General features: G+C 35.9%; 1 protein-coding gene across 4 annotated transcripts; it reads left to right on the top strand.

Moving 5' to 3' along the window:
• Positions 1–1,219: 1,219 nt before the first annotated feature.
• On the top strand, positions 1,220–16,175 carry LOC113748454. Of its 4 annotated transcripts, none has more exons than XM_027292022.1 (8): positions 1,220–1,350; positions 3,259–3,967; positions 9,802–9,990; positions 11,042–11,133; positions 12,678–12,737; positions 12,819–12,888; positions 14,741–14,944; positions 15,538–16,175. In XM_027292022.1, exons 2-8 carry the CDS (start codon positions 3,260–3,262, stop codon positions 15,922–15,924), a joined length of 1,710 nt encoding a protein of 569 aa, XP_027147823.1. In that variant the 5' UTR covers positions 1,220–1,350; position 3,259; the 3' UTR covers positions 15,925–16,175. The 4 variants fall into 4 exon arrangements, with proteins under 4 accessions (XP_027147823.1, XP_027147822.1, XP_027147821.1 ...); XM_027292021.1 differs by having other exon boundaries at positions 1,221–1,350; positions 3,153–3,967; XM_027292020.1 differs by having other exon boundaries at positions 1,221–1,350; positions 3,136–3,967.
• The last annotated feature ends 3,460 nt before the right edge of the window (positions 16,176–19,635 follow it).

The raw sequence follows: 19,635 nt of genomic DNA, 5'->3' as shown, positions 1-19,635 counted from the left end.
TAAAAGTAATAATATTTTAATAATTCACTCAGCAGAATAACAAAAAGTGAAAGGCACACCTAAAAGTGAAAGGCAATGGAGAGCGGAGAGGTAGAGATACAGAAATAGGTACAAAGAGAGGATAGAAATAGAAAGACAAGGAAGAGAGAAGAATTTCTAAAAAATGAGGATGGTCCGAGTGGATCATCAAATGGGGAGCTATTTATAGAACTTTTTGGGTCATTCAACACCTATAATGCTGTTGATCTAACAGTTCTAATTTTTTTTAAGGGCCCCGTCGACCAAGGCTAGCCGTTGATGGAGTAATCATTATGCAAGTGGATCATCGAACAGGGAGCTATTTATAGAACTTTTCGGTCATCCAATAGCTATAAAGCAGCCCCGCGTGAATGGTCCAGTGGCGGCACCTCCCCTGGTGAATCTTTAAGTCCCAGGTTCGAGTCTTTGAGCTGTTGGATTCCTCCGCGCATTTACCGTGCTTGGATCGAGTTGGGGTGCCAAGGCCCGGGTCGCAAGTATTTGTCGCTACACAACCTTGTGTGACGACAGACACATAATTTTAAAATATGTCTTAAATTATTATTTTTATAAAATGCATTTAACAACATTTTTTTAAATAAAATTTTCTGTCGCTGCATAAGCTTGTGCAGTGACAGATATATTAATTTTTTTAAAAAAAAAATTGAGTCTGGTAGACACATTCTATTAAAAAAAATTGTGTCGAATACCATGTTGACACATGAAAAAAATAAAAAACAAAATGGTCACTGCTGTTTCGATGATGTTAATATTAGAAAAACATTCCAAATACCCCCATTTTTAAGCAAATTTAATTTTTGGGATTATTTTGAGAAATAAGCCGACCTCATACACATTAAATTTTTTTCTTTTCTTTTTTTTTTTTTGAAATCCATTTGTGTATAAAAATACATAAAAGCAATTGATCCATTTGAACTTTAATTTAAACATTCCCATGATAGCAATAAAATGGAAAAGATTTATTTCCAAACTAAAGCCTTTTTTTTTGAAAAAATAAAATTGGAAAATATTCATTTCCAAACTAAAACTTCTTTTTTTTAAAAAAAAAAATTATTTATTAATTTGACAAAAATAAAATTGATAGAGGTGCACATTACTTGGCCTTTACATGCTTGTACCTCACTTTTTACCCAGCAACAATTACAAAATGACAAAATATATCCAAAAAGCAAAACGGGGAGAAAGCATTCTTGACTCACACTCATAAACAATACGTGTGTGTGTGTGTGTTTCGGCTCTTTCAATCTTTTTCTAGAATTATGCTCACTGCTTTTCTGCTCTTCCGTCCATCTTCAGACCTCTAATTCTCTGGTAATTAATTCCTTTTCTACGGAATTTTATTAACTTGGGAAATTTCCTTCAAATATTTATGTAACATCACACACAGACACACACTTGTCCGCGTGTATCTGCGTGCGGCGTCGTTTATTCTGTCGTTTTTTTTTTCCTGCCTAATTCATTGAAAGGGATTGATCTGAGGTTTTGATTATTTTGGGGTTCTGTTTGTTCACGATATTTTAGGTTTTATGAAGTAAATAAATAGCAATATGATTGTTTTTAAATTTATATTGTTATTCTTTTTTTTTTTTGCCCCCTTCTTTTTATCATTCAATAGGATATGTAGCTATGGAAACTGAATGAAAGCTAATGAAGTTAACGAAATTCGAATGATTGAATAAATAGAAATGTGGGTTTTAAATTTTTTTTTTGGGTGGAATCTGTTTACTGGTATAAAATTAAAGAGCTAATTCATGAAGCAAAGAAATCCTGGGGAAGAAAAGGAGACATTTGAGGATAATTTGAAGAGGGGGAATGATGGACAAACCGAGCAACTTTCTTCGAGTTGTGGAGGCTTTACCTGTGCTGTTTCATGGCCAAATAACAACAAAGAGAAGAAAATTACTAGACACTGTATATTATTTAAATAAATATTTACCTCAACAAGTAACTGAATAGAGATTGCCCTAGATAACGAGACAATGGTTGAATAGAAAATTGTTGAGTCGAATGTTTACTAGTTGGATATTGTTAATTTAGCTGATAGGGGTGGTGTTGCATATGGTCTAAACAAAAGGTAAAACAAGAAATCAACTTTTTGATAAAGTAGGATTTGGTAAGAAAATTACGTTGAGTAGCTTTTAGTTGTGTGATAGATGTCCTTTGGGTTTCATTATTCACTCTAGTTTAGAGTAAATATGATAATTCGGTGCATTTGGATTTCGTTCTGTCACTGAGGAAGTCTCAACTGGAATTTTCTTTTTGTTTTCTTTGAGTACAAGTATAGAGATTTGTTTTCATGAGAACTGCATGCACGAGCTGAGATGAAAGGTATTTCTTCAAATTTTGGATTATCTTAGAGGGTTTATGCCTTTGGAGAGTGATGATCCCAATGCATGATACCTGTAGGGGAAAATTTTGGGCGTGCAGTACCTCTTGCTTCTGATTAGCAATGAGTGGATTGATATTAGCTTACTAGGTTCAAGTCCTTGGCTTTTATTGGTTTACAGAACCAGTGAATTATCTATCTGTGGATGCTACATCTCATTTGGTAGCTTGTCAAAAGCATTTATTCCCTGGGCTTGATTGTGATTACCTGTTAAGTTTGCACCGTTGAGAATGTTTTGCAAGTGTCGATATGGTTGACTCAACTGAGCCATGATAAGCGTGGAGCTTGAGAGTTTGATCTCCTGTATGTTTCATTAAAGTCAGATAATAAACAAAGATAAAATGCTTGAATTTGTAGAGGATTGAATGTACAGCATTGAATCCGATGCTGGGCAATTATTCGACATCAAAACAAACAAAACGACCTAGATGTTAGCAGCACTCATTGCCTACTTCATGGTCCTGTCTCTGGGCATCCCATTACTTTGTCTGTTGTTTGTGCTCTTTATTGTGAACTCCTGGAAAACTGATAAACGAAGTTAAAATTCCATTGATGATTTTCAAGGCTGTTAATGCATAATTTTTTTTTTTGTTTTTTACCTTTTTCTATAGGCTATGGTGAAATGCCATTATCCTGCCAAGTTTCACTATAAGTCGTTCTCACAAGTGTCCTTTATGTGGCTGTTTTTAAATTACTTGCCCACATCTTAGAGCTTGTCTCCATATAGGCTGGGTGATAGCTCTTTTACATCTTCTGATCCCTCACCATCCCAGTGCTGGCAGTTTTGTGGAGTTTCTCGCTTAAACTCGATATCTGATTTCTATGGAATACAGTATGAATGGAATGAGTGAAGACCATTCCTCCCTGGGCAGCTCAACAAAGAGGCCAGAAGGCCACAAAACCCGCTACAATAAGGATGTCATGCCAGGGAGTGAGCTTTGGACGGATGGACTTATTTGTGCTTTTGAATTTGTGCGGGGGCGTAGGAGATCAGTACGGTCAAAATCTTATTCCAAGATCTTGTCAATCCCTCAAGTAGACACTGGGAATGTCACTACACCCATGCCTACTCATGGAGGGGTTGAACCTCCTGCTCAGAGAAAAAGCATGATAAATTCCAAAGATCCAGCAACTCTTCATGAGATTGGTGCTTCCGGGAATGGTGCTTTGGATAGTGATGCAGATAGACCAAACTTGCAACCAGACTGTTTGCATTCTGTGGAAAGGTTTGAAGGTAGTCATTGGATTCCAATTGGATGGGCTAGAATTTCTGAACTTGTTCAAACTGTGCAAATTGATGCTGGATGGTCTGAACAGCAAGTTGATTTGATGGATGATGAAGAGGACCTCACAGTTGCTGATTTAGCTGCTCCTTACTGGGAGCGTCAAGCTGGGCCCACATGGTGGTGTCATGTTGCTGCAGGGCATCCATGTGTAGATGCATGGCTCAAAAGTGCCCAGTGGCTGCATCCTGCAATTTCTGTTGCATTAAGAGATGAAAATCGACTAATAAGTGACCGGATGAAGCATCTCCTTTATGAGGTAGATAAATTATTTAGCATGCAAGTTATTTTACTTCTTAATGATCCTGCTTTTCTGCCTGATTGCATACTTTATCCAATATCTATGGGGAAATGAACTGATATCAACAAAACACAACTTGTATGCTGTCGTATGAAGTTTTGTGATTTGGCCAATATTTTTGAGCACTATAAGTAACTGGTAATGATTGTATGGTTATATAAATTACCATATGTCAGACATGCTGTTTTGGTTGTTTAACTAATTGACTGTGAAACTTATTTATCAAACCATGCCAGTAAAATATAAACTGTTGAATAGGGTCCTCTAACTCATTTTCTCAATTTAAGACACGTAATCCATGAAAATTTAGTGCATTTAATCCATGAAAATTTAATGCGACCAAGTTTTTAGTGCTCCACTAGGAATTTGACTGCTACTCTATTCTTCTCCTTTTTTCAGTTTCTCTGCAGACTACAATCTTGGATGATTTTGACATGATACTTTTATTTGCTGATGTTATAGGGAGGAATATATTTGTAATAGTAGTGAGGAACATGGAAATGCAACTGATGGTGATGGTAAGTAGATGAGTACATGAGTTGATGCTGAACTAGCATAAGATGTTGTAGTTGAAATTTATTGATGTTATCTCGATAAAGCTTGATCAATTGGCCTAATGATCTGTAGTTAGGGAATGCACAATATTTGGTAACAAAGAGAGAGAAAAGGGGGGGGGGGAGGAAAAACTCTGCACATATTAGTCTGGGGCTGGAAGACTATTAAGCTACTTGACCAGCACACTTGATTGCAATGGTCACACTTTGGAATCACGGTGCACTGCCTTATTTCCCTTCAATGGGCTTGTTCATGTATGAAGATGTTGTGGTGTTTTTGGATAGGCTACTGATTTGCTACATAAGCTAATAGCTGAAGCATTCCATTATTGAATCCACACAAGGAAAAATGCAGATTCTTTAGAAAATACTAGGTTTTTGTCTAGTGAGTTGAGTTTCTAGTCATCATCAGTATACTGCCCATGTCTGACGCAGACAAGTTAGATCACAAGATCGTTTGGTACATAGAAAGGAGGGAGTTTATGGAAAAGACTGCTCTAGCAGCACAAGATGAGAATCTTCCTATTCTAAAGAAAATATTATCAGCAGCTGCAATCCATTCCCTTTGCTAATATGTCAAGATTACACCTGGAAGCTAATTTAAAAGTATAAAGTCCATGACGATGGAAAATATCTCAATAATGAAGTACTCATGGATGTTGTATCCCATTTACAAGAAAGTCTTATTATGTGTTGCAGTACCTAGGTACAAAAAACAAAATATGATGCCACAAGTGCTTTCCCTTGCCTAATCTACAACATTTCCTTCATTAACTTGATTTAATATTCTGACAGACCTACTTGTTACCAAGCATATCAACTACCTCTTATTCTTACCTGTTGTCAAGACATGAATATTAGCCATAAAATTTGTAGCTTTGCACATGAAGCAAAATTTCTCATCCTTCATGTCTCATGACGCATGTCATCTTGTATTGTCTAGACATGAGTCTTACTTATTCAATTCGCAGCTTTGCTCTTGAAGCAAACTTTGTCATCCTTCTTGTCTCATTGAGAAGAAAAATACTCACCAACAAAAGCTCTGAGTGGTTGGCTATTGGGAGAGCTTTTACTGTTTAAATTTGAGAACAGGTATTTTGGAAGGAATACATTTAGTCACAGTATTATGAGTGATCAACTAGTATTTATAGGAGTACAAACCTAACAAACTATTTACAAGAATACCCTTACTAATTTATTATCCACAAGAATACTTATATTCTCTTAACACTCCCCCTCAAGTTGGAGCATATATATCATAAGCAGCCAACTTGTTACAAATGTATTTCACCCTAGAGCCCCCTAAACTCTTGGTAAACAAGTCAGCCAATTGATCTACAGACGGTACATGAGATGTCTTGATGACTCCGTTAAGCAGTTTCTCTCGAATGAAATGACAATCAACTTCAATATGTTGTCCTTTCATGAAACACTGGATTAGACGCAATATGAACAGCCGCCTGATTATCACACACTAAATTCATAGGCTGTTTATGCTCAAATCCAAGTTCAAGTAACATGCTCTTCAACCAAACTAACTCACACACAGTGTGAGCCATAGCGCGGTATTTAGATTCTGCACTTGATCTGGAGACAATTGTTTGCTTCTTACTCTTCCATGACACTAAATTACCACCAACAAACACACAATATCCTGTAGTCGATCTTCGATTTTAGGCAGAACCAGCCTAATTTGCATCACTATATCCTTCAATATCAGTGTGTCTATGATTTTGATACAATAACCCTTTTTCAGGAGCACTCTTAAGATATCTGAGAATCCATATAACAGCATCCCAATGACTAGTACGAGGGGTATCAAGAAATTGACTCACAACACTCACTGCAAACGAAATGTCAGGTCTCATTACAATGAGATAATTTAATTTATCCACAAGTCTTCAATATTGTCTAGGATCATCTAATAATGCACCTTGATCTCCTACTAATTTCACATTAGGATTCATAGGAGTATCCACAGGTCGGCAACCTAACATTCCAACTTCACTCAGCATATCGAGTACATATTTCCTTTGACATAAATAAATTTCATATTTAGACCGAACTATCTCAATACCCAGAAAATACTGTAGATGACCTAAATCCTTTGTTTGAAAGTTTGCCTGCAGATTGGATTTAAGTTTCTGGATCCCCACAACATCATCACCTGTAATCACAATATCATTCACATAAACAACTAATAAAATTTTACCAACATTAGAATGCCGATAAAATACAGAGTGATCTACTCCACATTTTGTCAGACCGAATTCCATGACAACACTACTAAACCGGCCGAACCAAGCCCTCGAAGACTGTTTTAGTCCATATAGGATTTTTTCAAACGACAAACCAACCGCGAATTCTCCCCCTAAAAAACAAAGCCAGGAGGTTGTTCTATATATACCTCTTCTTCCAAATCTCCATGTAGAAATGCATTTTTCACATCCAACTGATGCAATGACCAATTATAAATTACTGCCAAAGAGATAAGAAGACGAACCGAGGTAATCTTTGCAACAGGAGAAAATGTTTCTAAGTAGTCTATTCCATACACCTGAGCAAATCCTTAGCTATCAGACGAGCCTTCAATCTATCAATAGAACCATTAGACTGCACTTTTATAGTGTACACCCATTTACAACCAACAACAGGCTTACCAGAAGGAAGAGGGACAAGATCCCAAGTACCATTTTGTTCCAAAGCAGACATCTCTTCTTGCATAGCTAATCTCCAACCAAGATGATTAAGAGCATGGGTAATAGACTTAGGAATGGAGACAGAATCAAGGGAAGCAACAAAAGAAGAATATGACATAGAGAGATGAGAATAAGAAACAAAATTAGAAATAAGATAAGAAGTACAACGCCTCTTACCTTTGCGTAAAGCAATAGGAAGATCTAACTCAGAGGAGGGCGTCATACCTGGATTTGAAGATTGAGAGTTAATTGGTGAAGTGCATAGCATATCAGGAACTTTCTCAACCATGGAACGATGAGAATAAACTTGAAGATTAGGACGAGATAATCGAGCTATGGAATCTGATGGACTAGATAACTTAGGTAATAAAGAGGAAGGAACTGATAAAACAGGAGAGAAAAAAGAGGAACACTGGTCTAACTCACAAGACATACCGCGTTTCATAAAATATGGAGTGGATTCAAAGAAAGTAACATCAGCACAAGTAAAAAATCGATTTAAAACTAGACTGCAACATCTATACCCTTTTTGCGCTCGTGCGTATCCCAAGAAAATAAACTTAATAGCACGAGGATCTAATTTATCCACCCCGGGAGCAAGCTGATGAACAAAACACACACATCCAAAAATATGAGGAGGTAATTTAAACACAGGTTCATGAGGAAAAAGAATGGAGTGAGGTAATTGGCCTCTAAGGATATTAGATGGCATGCGATTAATTAAATAACATGCAGTTAGAACTGCATCACTCCAAAATTGTTTGGGCACATTCATGTGCAACAAAAGTGTCCGAGCAATCTCGATTAAATGTCCAATTTTTCTTTCAGCAACTTCATTCTGTTGTGGTGTGAGGACAAGAGAACTGATGAATAATACCGGATTTAGTCATAAAGGTATTAAAAGGAGTGGAAAAAAATTCTTTCGCATTATCATTGTGAAGTATACGTTCAGGCACACCAAATTGATTCTTTATTTCTGTAACAAATGCACAAAAAATGGAATATAGTTCTGAACGATCTTTCATTAAATAAAGCCCTGTAACTCTTGAAAAATCATCAACAAAGATTACAAAATATTTAAAACCTAACTTTGAAGTGACTCGAAGGACCCCAAACATCAAAATGAACTAACAAAAAGGGTTTAGAAACCCGTTTATTGACTCTAGGAGCAAAAGAAACACGATGATGCTTTCCTAACTGGCAAGACTCACATTCTAACAAAGACAACTGACTCAAAGTAGGAATCAACTTTTTCAAATTTTGTAAAGACGGATGACCTAAACGACAGTGAATTTCAAGAGGAGAAACAGTAGCAGGACATGCAATCGGACCATTGGAGTTGAGAAAATAAAGACCATTATGCTCACACCCTCCACCAATCGTCCTCTTTGTCTTCAAATCCTGAATGACAACAAAATCAGGAGAAAAAGTAACTGAACACTGTAGAGATTTAGTGAGCTTACTAACAGACATTAGATTAAAGGGCAAATTGGGTACGTAAAAAACAGAAGACAGCGGAAGAGAAGAGATGGGTTAATTTCTACAGTGCCTAGTCTTTTAACTTTAGTGGTAGATCCATCAGTTAAAGTAACATGAGGGAAGGAAGTAGACTCTTGAAAATTAGAAAAATTTTTAGAGGTACCTGACATATGATCAGTAGCCCCGGAGTCAATAATCCATGAGTCATTACCTTTTTGTGCTAAAGAAATAGAGGGAAGAGATGCGTGATTTGTAGCTTGGTACTGTAGGAATTTAACATAATCTTCCTCGGATATAGTAAAAGTCTTTTGGGAACCATGTGCTGAAGAACTTGATTCAACTTGGTCAGTGGTAACCGCATTATCAAAACTTTCAATCATAGCGAATAGCACTTCAAACAAAAAAGAAGTCAAAATTCGCGATGAACAGTAACGCGTGAACAGTCGATGAACAGTATCGCGTGAACAACACGCGATGACCAATATCGCGTGAACAAGACTTTTGCTAGATGTTTAACCCTAACCCTAGGACTTTTGCTTTGATACCATGAGAACAGGTATTTTGGAAGGAAAACATCTAGTCACAGTATTATTAATGACCAACTAGTATTTATAGGAGTACAAACCTAACAAACTATTTACAAGAATACCCTTACTAATTTATTATTCACAAGAATACTTATATTCTCTTAGCAAAATTATTTAACAAAACAATGATGATGCTTCATGTTCAACACACAGGACAAAAGACTTGCTAGACAAGGTGCAAGATTTACCTTCATACCATGAAGAATTAGTCCAGGGGCATACTATGAAAAAAGTAATATGATTGGTCAAACATGTTAATTCCTTGAATTCTCTTGGTGTTAAGTAAAAGGAATTTTGATTCTTCAGCTTTTACTTTGAGCTGTTTCCTGTTCCATGTCCAACAATGGAAAAAAGGCCAAGTTTAGATAAGTGTTGGATGATTTTTGTATGATGGAAAAGATTAAGAAGTTTAATAAGAATAACTTTTTTCCCAGAATGCATGGAAACCTAATTAAAATTTTAAACTTCTATAGGTACCAGTTAGGGTGGCTGGGGGCCTATTGTTTGAGCTCTTGGGGCAATCAGCAGGAGATCCATATGTTGATGAAGATGATATACCCATAGTTCTTCGTTCTTGGCAAACACATAACTTTCTGATTTCTGCTCTGCACGTGAAAGGTTCTGCATCAAGAATCAATGTTTTGGGCATCACAGAAGTTCAGGTATATTTGTTTTACCTCAAGAGTCTTTTAAGTGATCTTTCTATTCTAATATTAGTTGATTTTGATTATAAATCCACTACAGCACTATGCCAAATATTCTTTAGTTTTTTTGGTACAGAAAAGCCATAAACTCCTAAATGGTTGAGATGTTCGAGTCCTCTTATTCAAGGTTTGGTTGCATATCTATGTTCTTAACAACAATTCAAACACACTTGGAGGGACCCTAACATTTGACCCGACATAGTATAGGTGTCTTCCGCTATAATGTCCCCTGTCAGGAGGTGTGGGGGGTATAACTTGCTTCCCATTTCTTGCAGGAAAGGTATCACGATTGGCTTAAATTGGATTTTCCACAAGCTTCTGGCCTATGTTATTCGGACCATTATAACCCCCACCAAACCCTTGTCGACACTTCACAGCACTGGTACTAGTGTGGAATATGTTCTTGACACTTCACAGCACTGCCTATGTTACTCAAGTCTCTTCATTTACCTGCACTGAACACCCATATCACCATTGCCCTTAAATTGGGTGCTTGACTTATGGAGTATGCCTTGCTGCACTAGTGTATTTTTACTTTACAATGATGATAAGCGACAAAACGATAATTCGGTGGATTTGCTAGTGTTCTATGGCTTCAGAAATCAATTAAGTTCTCCAATCGTCAGCTACCAGCAACTGTGTATTGATTAAAGTACTGTTGTTTGTCTGCTGAATGGTTGAAGTGTAATATTATTCTCATATTTACTAGAATGTCCGCTGAACCCACGTATCTGTATCCGATTCTTTAGAATTGTCCCGTAGCCATTTTAGATGGTTGATGAATTAGACACCTAGAGACATACCGGAATTCAATATCAGCATGCGAGACCCAGAAATATAGCTTTAGGATGCACTCTATGAACTACTTGTAGGTCCTAATTGAACTCACTTATGAACCTTCGTGGTACAATATTTGCTTTACAACTGTTAGTGTCTTTGCCACTTCTTGGGACATTTTGGTAGTTCAGCATCTTTTATCTTGAACGGGATTATACTTTTCCATTTATAGGAGCTACTTGTAGCTGGTGGTTACAATGCTCCAAAAACAGTACATGAAGTTATTGCACATTTAGCTTGCCGTCTTGCTCGATGGGATGACAGGTTAGTTGATCTTTTCATAGTTTACTATCCTGTTAGAGCTGCTACTCTCAGTGGATTTCTAGATGACATTCTGTAGATGCATGATTATAAAGGGAATTCTAGATGTCAGTCTTTATTCCTTCTTTTTCCTGAACATGAAGTTGGACACATGAGTGCGCATAAGAGAGGATGCAATCAACCAGGAAAGTAGTTTAAGTGGGCAAATCGCCCCTGATAATTGCATCGTTGTGCCTGGGCTGTGAGGGCTCTCAGCCACATAAGTTTAAATTAATGAAATTTATAAATACACTTGCAAGCTTGTAGTTGATGGTTTTATTTCTGCAGTTTTGCTTTGTGGTATAATGGAACTCTTGGTACATTGAATTGCTTCAATAATAAGGAACGTAATAAGAGTCTAGAACCCCAAGCATCCTTATCTTGTCATGTGATGAAATCTAGGAGAAAAAGATGAAAAGACAATAAAGTGGCAGCAGTTTAAGTCAAATCCGATCTCCTTCTTGAAGCACGCTATATATATATATTGTTTTTCATCTTATCAAGGTTGGTGATCACTTTTTTAATTTAAGAGAAAAAGGGGTAGTTTGGCTGATAGATTCAATACAAAGTGCTGATGAGTGATGAAGACAAGGTTTTACAGTTGTTATTTTGAGTTTGCAGGGTAGAGGAGTGAGAAAGTGCTATATAATGTCTAGAATGTCTAGTAGTTTAAATATTTGGTCCTGACATAGTTATAGCTGCAGGAAGCAGGAAAGCTAGATCTTTGACTCCCCAATCAGGCTTTACAGTGGCCCCTTTACCATGCATGCAGTAAACTGACCATTAAATTGACGGTGCCAAGATTGATGGTGAATTTCTAAGATTCTGAAGCTAAAAAATATACATACACACACACATACGTACCCACACACACACACAGAGATACAGTTGCAACCATACTGGTGTGATGAGTAATTACAACAGAATAATTACCATCTAGCTGCTTAATTTAAATATTGCTTTTCCTACTCGCTCTCACAAATTTCTGCCAGGTTCTTATGTTAGAGCCTGATGGTTTAAATAACTAAAAATGCTGTTAGCTGATGATTCCACTGAGTACCTATTTGCTTGATGGTGATTTGATGATTTCATGAGTTAAATAACACACCAATTTGGTAAAAGTAAGTAGTTAACTACTGTCCTTTGACCAGCTACCAACAACTGCAATTGTGAAGTAATTAGCTTTTCTGTTAAATTATTCTTGCCAAGCCTTTCATTCTCTGTCGTTGTTAATCTTTAATTCTTGTTGATTTTGGTGCTCCTGCTTTTCTTTCCTGCTGGAAATCATCCCCTGTAATTCTAGGCAAAAGAAGTAATAGAATTTTGTGAACTTTAGCAGCTACCTTCTTTCAAAGACCTCCACTTGTCCATCTTCATACCACTGAAATTAATCTTCAACTCTTGAGAAAAGTAGCCATCTATGTTTTAGCATGATGCACAACCACACAACTCTTACCCAATTAGTTTTTGGAAATGTTAATATGGAATATTTGTTTGTCTATTGTTAGATTGTTCCGAAAATCGATATTTGGTGTGGCTGATGAAGTGGAATTGAAATTTATGAACAGGTATTAATTTCTTGCTCTTGAATATTTTTGGTACTCTTTTGCTTGCTTTTTTTCTAAGAAAAACAATTGTCCTGTAATCAGGAGGAACCATGAGGATTTGAATCTTTTCGGCATAATTCTGAACCAAGAAATCAGAAAGTTATCAACACAGGTATACCAGTAAATCTGCTAAAGGTATAGAGTGCTATTTCTTTCCGTCATATACCGGGTGGGGGAAACAAATGGCATATCATATTTGAGCACTGAAAAATGAAGCAGAAGAATCCTGTTTAACTGCCAGATTAAACTGTAAGAGCTAGGAAAGAAGATGTCCTATTATGCAGTTCAAAAAGTTATTAGACTTGTATTGCCATGTGCATATGTGCATGTCTCTATCTATATGTAAAGATGTTTTTCTGTTAAAATAAAAGGTGGCAAGTGATATTGGCACTCCAACATTGCCTTTTAAATTTTTTAAGACAAATTTGCCCCTAGAACTCCACCTTCAAATGACCGCATCAGAAGTCCTCACCATCATTGGCTCCAGACACTTCCAATTGCACCATCTTCCTCTCACCTACAAACTAGCATATCTTTTACCCTCCGTCTCCCATCATCTTTTCCCAACTAAAGCCACACCAAACTTTACCTAGACACTTATGTTCCTACGCAAAGCACATCCCAATCATGGAGAGTTAACCCAAATCATTGACATTGATATTGGTGTAGTATAGATTACCGTGTCTCTCTTCCCTGCCCCATGAATTTCCAAGGCCTACAAGACGATAGAAAAATTGCTACTCATTAGCCAAACCCATTGCATAATTGAAAAAACCGAAAAAAAAGACCCTGAGCTATACTCATAAAAAATGAGCTAGTTTGTCCAATTCAATGGAGTGGGTGAAATTAATTTATTTCCTACTGGTGGATTTGATTTGGGCAATGAACATCGAGATTCTTTTGGCTAAATATTGGATGGGGCCACTGAAATGTTTTGGTTTAGGGAATTTGAAATTTTCTGGATTGGGATGTGGGTTTTGCGTAAATTCTGTTAATCAGAAGAAGATATTACAACAGAGAAGAATTCAAGGAGGTTTGGGTAATTGAAGAAGTGACGAGGCAAAAGAATTCATTTTAGGACTGGGTGCGGGGAAGCAATAGATCAAAGAAGTAGAAGAAAAAGGATAAAAATGTTTTTTCAACTTATAAAAGTCAAAGATGGAGTGCCAGAGGCTATGCTTGGAGTGCTAATATCATTTCCCTAAAAAGGGTTCTATATATATATATATATCTGTGTACTATAAAAATTGTAAAAATTGTATGCATTTTTGTTATCATTATTGACTGCAATACAGCAAACCCTATAGCGTATATGTATCTCTTGAATTACTTGTATTTCTGGAGAAGGGCATTGAGAGGAATGAGCGTCTTTGCCTTCTGGCTCTAGTTCTTTTCTAAAAGTGATGAATGATCTAATTTGAAATTTATTATTCTGATTGTAACTACTAACTTAAGAGGGAAAGCGTCTGTGACATACTTTATAGACTCTAGGGGGGAGGCACAGGCTATGCGTGTACAAATTAAATAAAGAGATTGATAAGAAAAAGATACTAGTTATGGCTTTGAAAAAGAGACGACGGCGGTACCATTTTACCTTTAGTTGTGAGGTTTAAAAGTTTGAAAATTGATGGGAAAATTAATACTTAACCTCCTTCTCTGGCTTTCTATATATTGTAGATGTTATTGTCATGAACTCATGACTGTATTAAAACAGTTGTTTTGTCTTTATATATATATCTTCATCTTTGTTGGTTCGGTTCGTGTCTTTGAACTTTCTTTGGTGTTTGGTCTTATTGTTGGAACAGTAAAGCTCCATGCTGTAGCTCAAAAAGGGTCATTTTTTTCTGCTTATTACTTTTTCTCCCCCACGCCCAGGTCTGAAAGGCAACAAGCTTGTCATGTTAGAATTAGCTTAGCAGCGACATTATTTTTTCTGTCATTGGTTACATCTTCCAGAATTCCAGGTCATCAGGGTGAAATGGTCACTTCATGCAAGAGAGGAGATTGTGTTTGAACTTCTCCAGCATTTGAGAGGAAATACAGCTAGAAGTCTGCTAGAAGGAATTAGAAAGAGTACAAGGGAGATGATTGAAGAGCAAGAAGCAGTTCGAGGCCGTTTGTTTACCATCCAAGATGTCATGCAGAGCACTATTCGTGCATGGTTGCAGGTATGTTCATGGCTTGTGCACTGGTTTCTAGTACAAGATATTGTGAATACAACTAGCCTATGACGTCGTATCTAACAGTGGATTTTAAGTGTTCCTCGAAATCTTTACATCCCTTTAGTTCTTTTTAGAAGTAATGGATTTCAAACTTAGTCTTCATCTAAATTCCTTTCCATGGCTTCGTCTGCTTGAAGACCATCCTCCGAAAAATAAATGTATTTTTTGACATAACAATGGTTAAGTCAATTGCTCTTTTAATGGAACGTTCTACATTAGATCAACAGAGAAAACTGTTAGGCTTTCTAAGCTATCTCATGTTCTTTTTTGTTTTTGTTTTTCCTTTTTTTTTTCCGTTCTTAGTAAGTTCCAAATGACCAAATTTTCAGTTATAGCTCTTAGACTTGACATATTTTATTTGGCTAGCTAATATTGATAATAGATATTTGAAACAACTCTTCTATTTTAACTGTTTGATAGGAACGATATAATACTCAATCACCTGCCATTTTTCTATCCTTTTCATTTATTTCCCTAACATGGGAAATAGTTTTAGAAATTTTGACATGGGAACTTCGTCTATTTTCATTGACCGTCAGGATAGAAGCCTTAGAGTCACGCATAATTTGACTGTTTTTGGTGGATGTGGCCTTGTGCTTACCATTATCACTGGCTTATTTGGAATCAATGTTGATGGGATTCCTGGAGCTGCGAACACGCCATATGCATTTGGGCTGTTTTCGGGCGTACTTTTTTTCTTAGGTATTGTGCTAATAGTGATTGGATTGCTCTATTTTGGGTTAAAAAATCCCATCAGCGAGGAGAAGGTTGAGATTAAGAAATTGGAATTGCAAGAGATGGTAAAGATGTTCCAGCATGAAGCAGAGACTCATGCCCAGGTCCATAAACCAGTATCTCGACATAATCTGCCCCCAACAGCAGCTGACAAGTTCGTACAGGAAGCAGATTATCTTCTCATCAGCTAACGGGAAATGAGATGTATCAACTATCATTAATTTGAAGTTTAGAGTAGAACTTGCCTTATTTCTCTTTTGTAGGAATCGACTTGTTGGACTTAAAATGAAAGAGACGATTTGAGCTGATAAAAATCAGGCATATTTCTGACATCGTGTAATTAACCTGCATGGTCAAATCCTCTTTTAGAGAGTCCCATTAAAAATCCGCTTACTGATTGACGTCAAGAATTATTGACTATTCCATCATTTACTTAATGTTTTCCTCTTTTTGTTGTTTTGACTTTTGTGATGCCATTACGCGTGGATATTGTTATGGTAAACTAGGAGTAGATCTACTCCATTGATCCCGGAAGCCTTTGAGAGTTTGGGTCTGGAATTATTTGGAGTGCATTATAGGTTGAACCTCGATTGGAAAGACTTCAAATGTTGCTTTATCTGTCTTCTGTTTTATGTATATAATATATTTCGACGCAATGGTTAAGTACTCATTTTCGCATTTTAGGAGATCAACGTGTGTTAATCAAGGGGGGGAAAAAGGTCCGAGTGGCTTCCAATTAGTAGTCAAGTGAACTTTTGATTTATCAACAATTAAGAGTAAATTTTTTATCTCTGATCTATCGAAAGTGCAAAATATTGGATCTTTTGTTAAGTTCAGCAGTTAATATATTCCTTTCGTCTCATTTTAATAGTCCTGTTTTCTTTTTTCGTCTATTTCAAATTGTAATCCACTCTCTAATTGAAGAATGTAGTTATATTTTAATTTTTTTAAAATATTCTTATTTAATATAGGTTGTTTTTACTATAAACCTATCTCATTTAATGAGAGTTGATTCTTTTTTTTTACCATCAATTCAAGTTTTCATAAAGTTGTATTCTAATTAATGTGAGGGTATTTTAGAAAAATAGCTACCTAAGTTGATTGTTCCAACAAAATTAACTAATTTTTCTTAAATTATGTGAAGAAAAAAAATCAGGACTATTAAAGTGGGACGGAGGGGGTAGCTTTTTAGTCCACGAGCTGTCTTCCACCTAATAAAAAGGAAGTAAAAATCGGTTTGATCTAATTGTTGTCTTTTACCACTCTCTCTCTCTCTACTACAAGAGGTTCGAAGCTTCTGCAATTTGCTGACTATCATCATTAGTGCACAGCTCTCTTTATCCACATGGATAGATCTTTGTCGATGGTTGGCAAATTGCAGAAGATCTCCCATTTCGCATGTTTTGAGACTAGGGATGTTGGTATCAGCAGTTGGGTCTGTAATCGGCTGCGTTGTGTGCATTCTTGATGCTCCCTATAGTGGATGTGGCTCGATTGAGGCTAGGAACTTTGTCTTGTTAGAGTCAATTGGCAGTTCAAATAGTGTGCATTTTGATTACTATGGCGGTATCTGGTTTTGGTTTAGATTTCAATCAATCAGCAAGTTTTAACTCTTCACCCTTCTGTATCATTTGAAGACGAAGTAATTAGTTGCCTAAGTTTGTGGACTTACAGTAAAATGTGCGGACTAGAATTACTTGAAATTTCCTTTTTGTCTTGCTTGAAGGCACTAAGTGGTGCTTTAATTGGATCAAATTGTGATAGACGTAAATTTTACCTGATTTGAAGAGTAACTTTTTTATGTCTTTGGAAATTGTTTTATATATTTCCTTAAAAAAAAGAAATTGTTTTATATATGGAATAAGTTTTAAAGCTTTTCCATTTCAACCACATGCAACAAAAAACTTGAGTAGAAACTCTTCGGCTGCAATGGACATTTTCTTCCTATAGCTCTTTGTTTGGAAGAAAGAAGCCTTCTTTTACTAAGTAGAAGACTGCTTGATAGACTAAAATACCCTTCGTGTTTTGGTGTGCATCTCACGTGGTGCTGGATTTCATCGATTTTAACTGTTGAACTTTAATGAAGGTCCAACATTTTGCACTTTCAATAGATTAGGGGCTAAAAGTTTATTCTTAATTGTTGGAGGGACCAAAAGTTCACCTGACTAATAGTTGGAGGGCACTGACACTTTTTTTCCTTAATTAAGGTGGTTTTCTTGAGGATGTTCGACTTAGGAATGTAATCAAGTAGAATCGAGTGCGAACATTGCTATACTCGAACTGGATTCAACTATAGAGAGGTACTGCTTGAGCAAGCAGTAGAAATGGAGTTCGAAATCAAACTTAAAAAATGGTTCAAAAACTTGAGATCGACTCGATTATACACAGTTTTTTTGCAAGTATGATCAAGTTCAAGTACTTAATTCGACTAAAAGAATAATTTTGGTAATTTATACAATTCTCAAGCCTAAAAGAATAAAATTGTAATATCTAAATATATCATTTTTAATTAATTACTTTGTGTTCGGTAAGGATCGACGAACCACCGAATTTGAAAAACCAATACTCGAACTTGGTTTGAATAATTATCGAACTATTCGCACTCAACTTACACTCGATTTCAAATTTTTGACTGAGCTGCTTGCGAGGAGTTCAATTCGATTACAACCCTAATTCGACCTAGTAAAAGATAATATTAGGTATTCATACAGAGACAAATGGCTGACGTTGGCTCATTTGAAGACAAATGGGAAAAAAAAAAAAAGTAGTCGCTGACACGGACTCACTTCAAGATCTACGGCGCATGTTGTTCATTGGTTAGACTATAAAAACTATTTTAAGCATCGTGGCAAAGTCTCGAGAGGTATAAGACAACAAGCATGGGTAAAACCTAAATCAAAATAAAGAATTATACAACATAGATAAATAAATAGTACAAGAACCACGAGCTTGAGATATCAATACACACGTCTATTTGTTAACTATTATTTGAAGATATCGTTAACTTACAATACACACTATTAGTTTTTTAATATAGTTCCATATTAAAATTTTCAAGTAGATTCACAAGAACCGACATTTATTTTTTCAAAAATATCTGAGTTTAGTCTAGATATCTTTAGTGACTTTACAATATTTCATTGTACTATTGAAAAAAAATTAGTTGCCTATACATGATAGTAGTAACCGGATTCTGATAATAATTGGCAGAAATTAGTGGATGGGAGTAAATATGATAAATATTGAAACATTTCGGATGACATTTGCTTTTGCCTAAACTTTAGGGGTTGGAACTGCTAATGTACTAAATGTTTGGAACCAAAACTGCAAGTCTTTCTAATAAGTACCTCTTTTAAAGGATAACGAGGACGAAAGAAAAATGGAGATCGAAATGGTTGAGAATTGCCCATGTTTTAAGACCTTAAACAAAGACCTTATTCATAATCAAGTATTTGTTAGTATATGTGCCCTAAAGACGATCACTTATAGGGAAATTCATATGTACTTGAACTATTTGTACTCTAATAAATGATTTTTTATCATATTGATTGCTTGTATATTCATACTTGTATGATAAAGTTCTTAGAATAAATTTAATCAATGGAATCATAAGTGTTATGATGATGAGATTCATTAGATTTAATAAGTTTATTCTTAAATATCTCTAGTCACAGTATTAATAATAATGGGACATTATTAATACAGTTACATTGTCATATACTAAACCACTTCTACCGAGAAGTAGTAAATCTCATCTACTATAGTGTAGTGACACCTAAGTTAGTATATGGGTGCTTGATGACATGATCAAATTCACTAAATTGATCTACATAAAGATTACCTTTTGTGCCAAAAAGGATATATCTCTAAATGGTGTTTTATGCAAGTGATCGTTGGACTTG

This window comes from Coffea eugenioides, chromosome 9 (genome assembly GCF_003713205.1).
Source record: "Coffea eugenioides isolate CCC68of chromosome 9, Ceug_1.0, whole genome shotgun sequence".
NCBI classification, from domain to species: Eukaryota; Viridiplantae; Streptophyta; class Magnoliopsida; order Gentianales; family Rubiaceae; genus Coffea; species Coffea eugenioides.
Note: the sequence above shows the minus strand (reverse complement) of the source record. Positions and strands in the feature narration are given on the sequence as shown.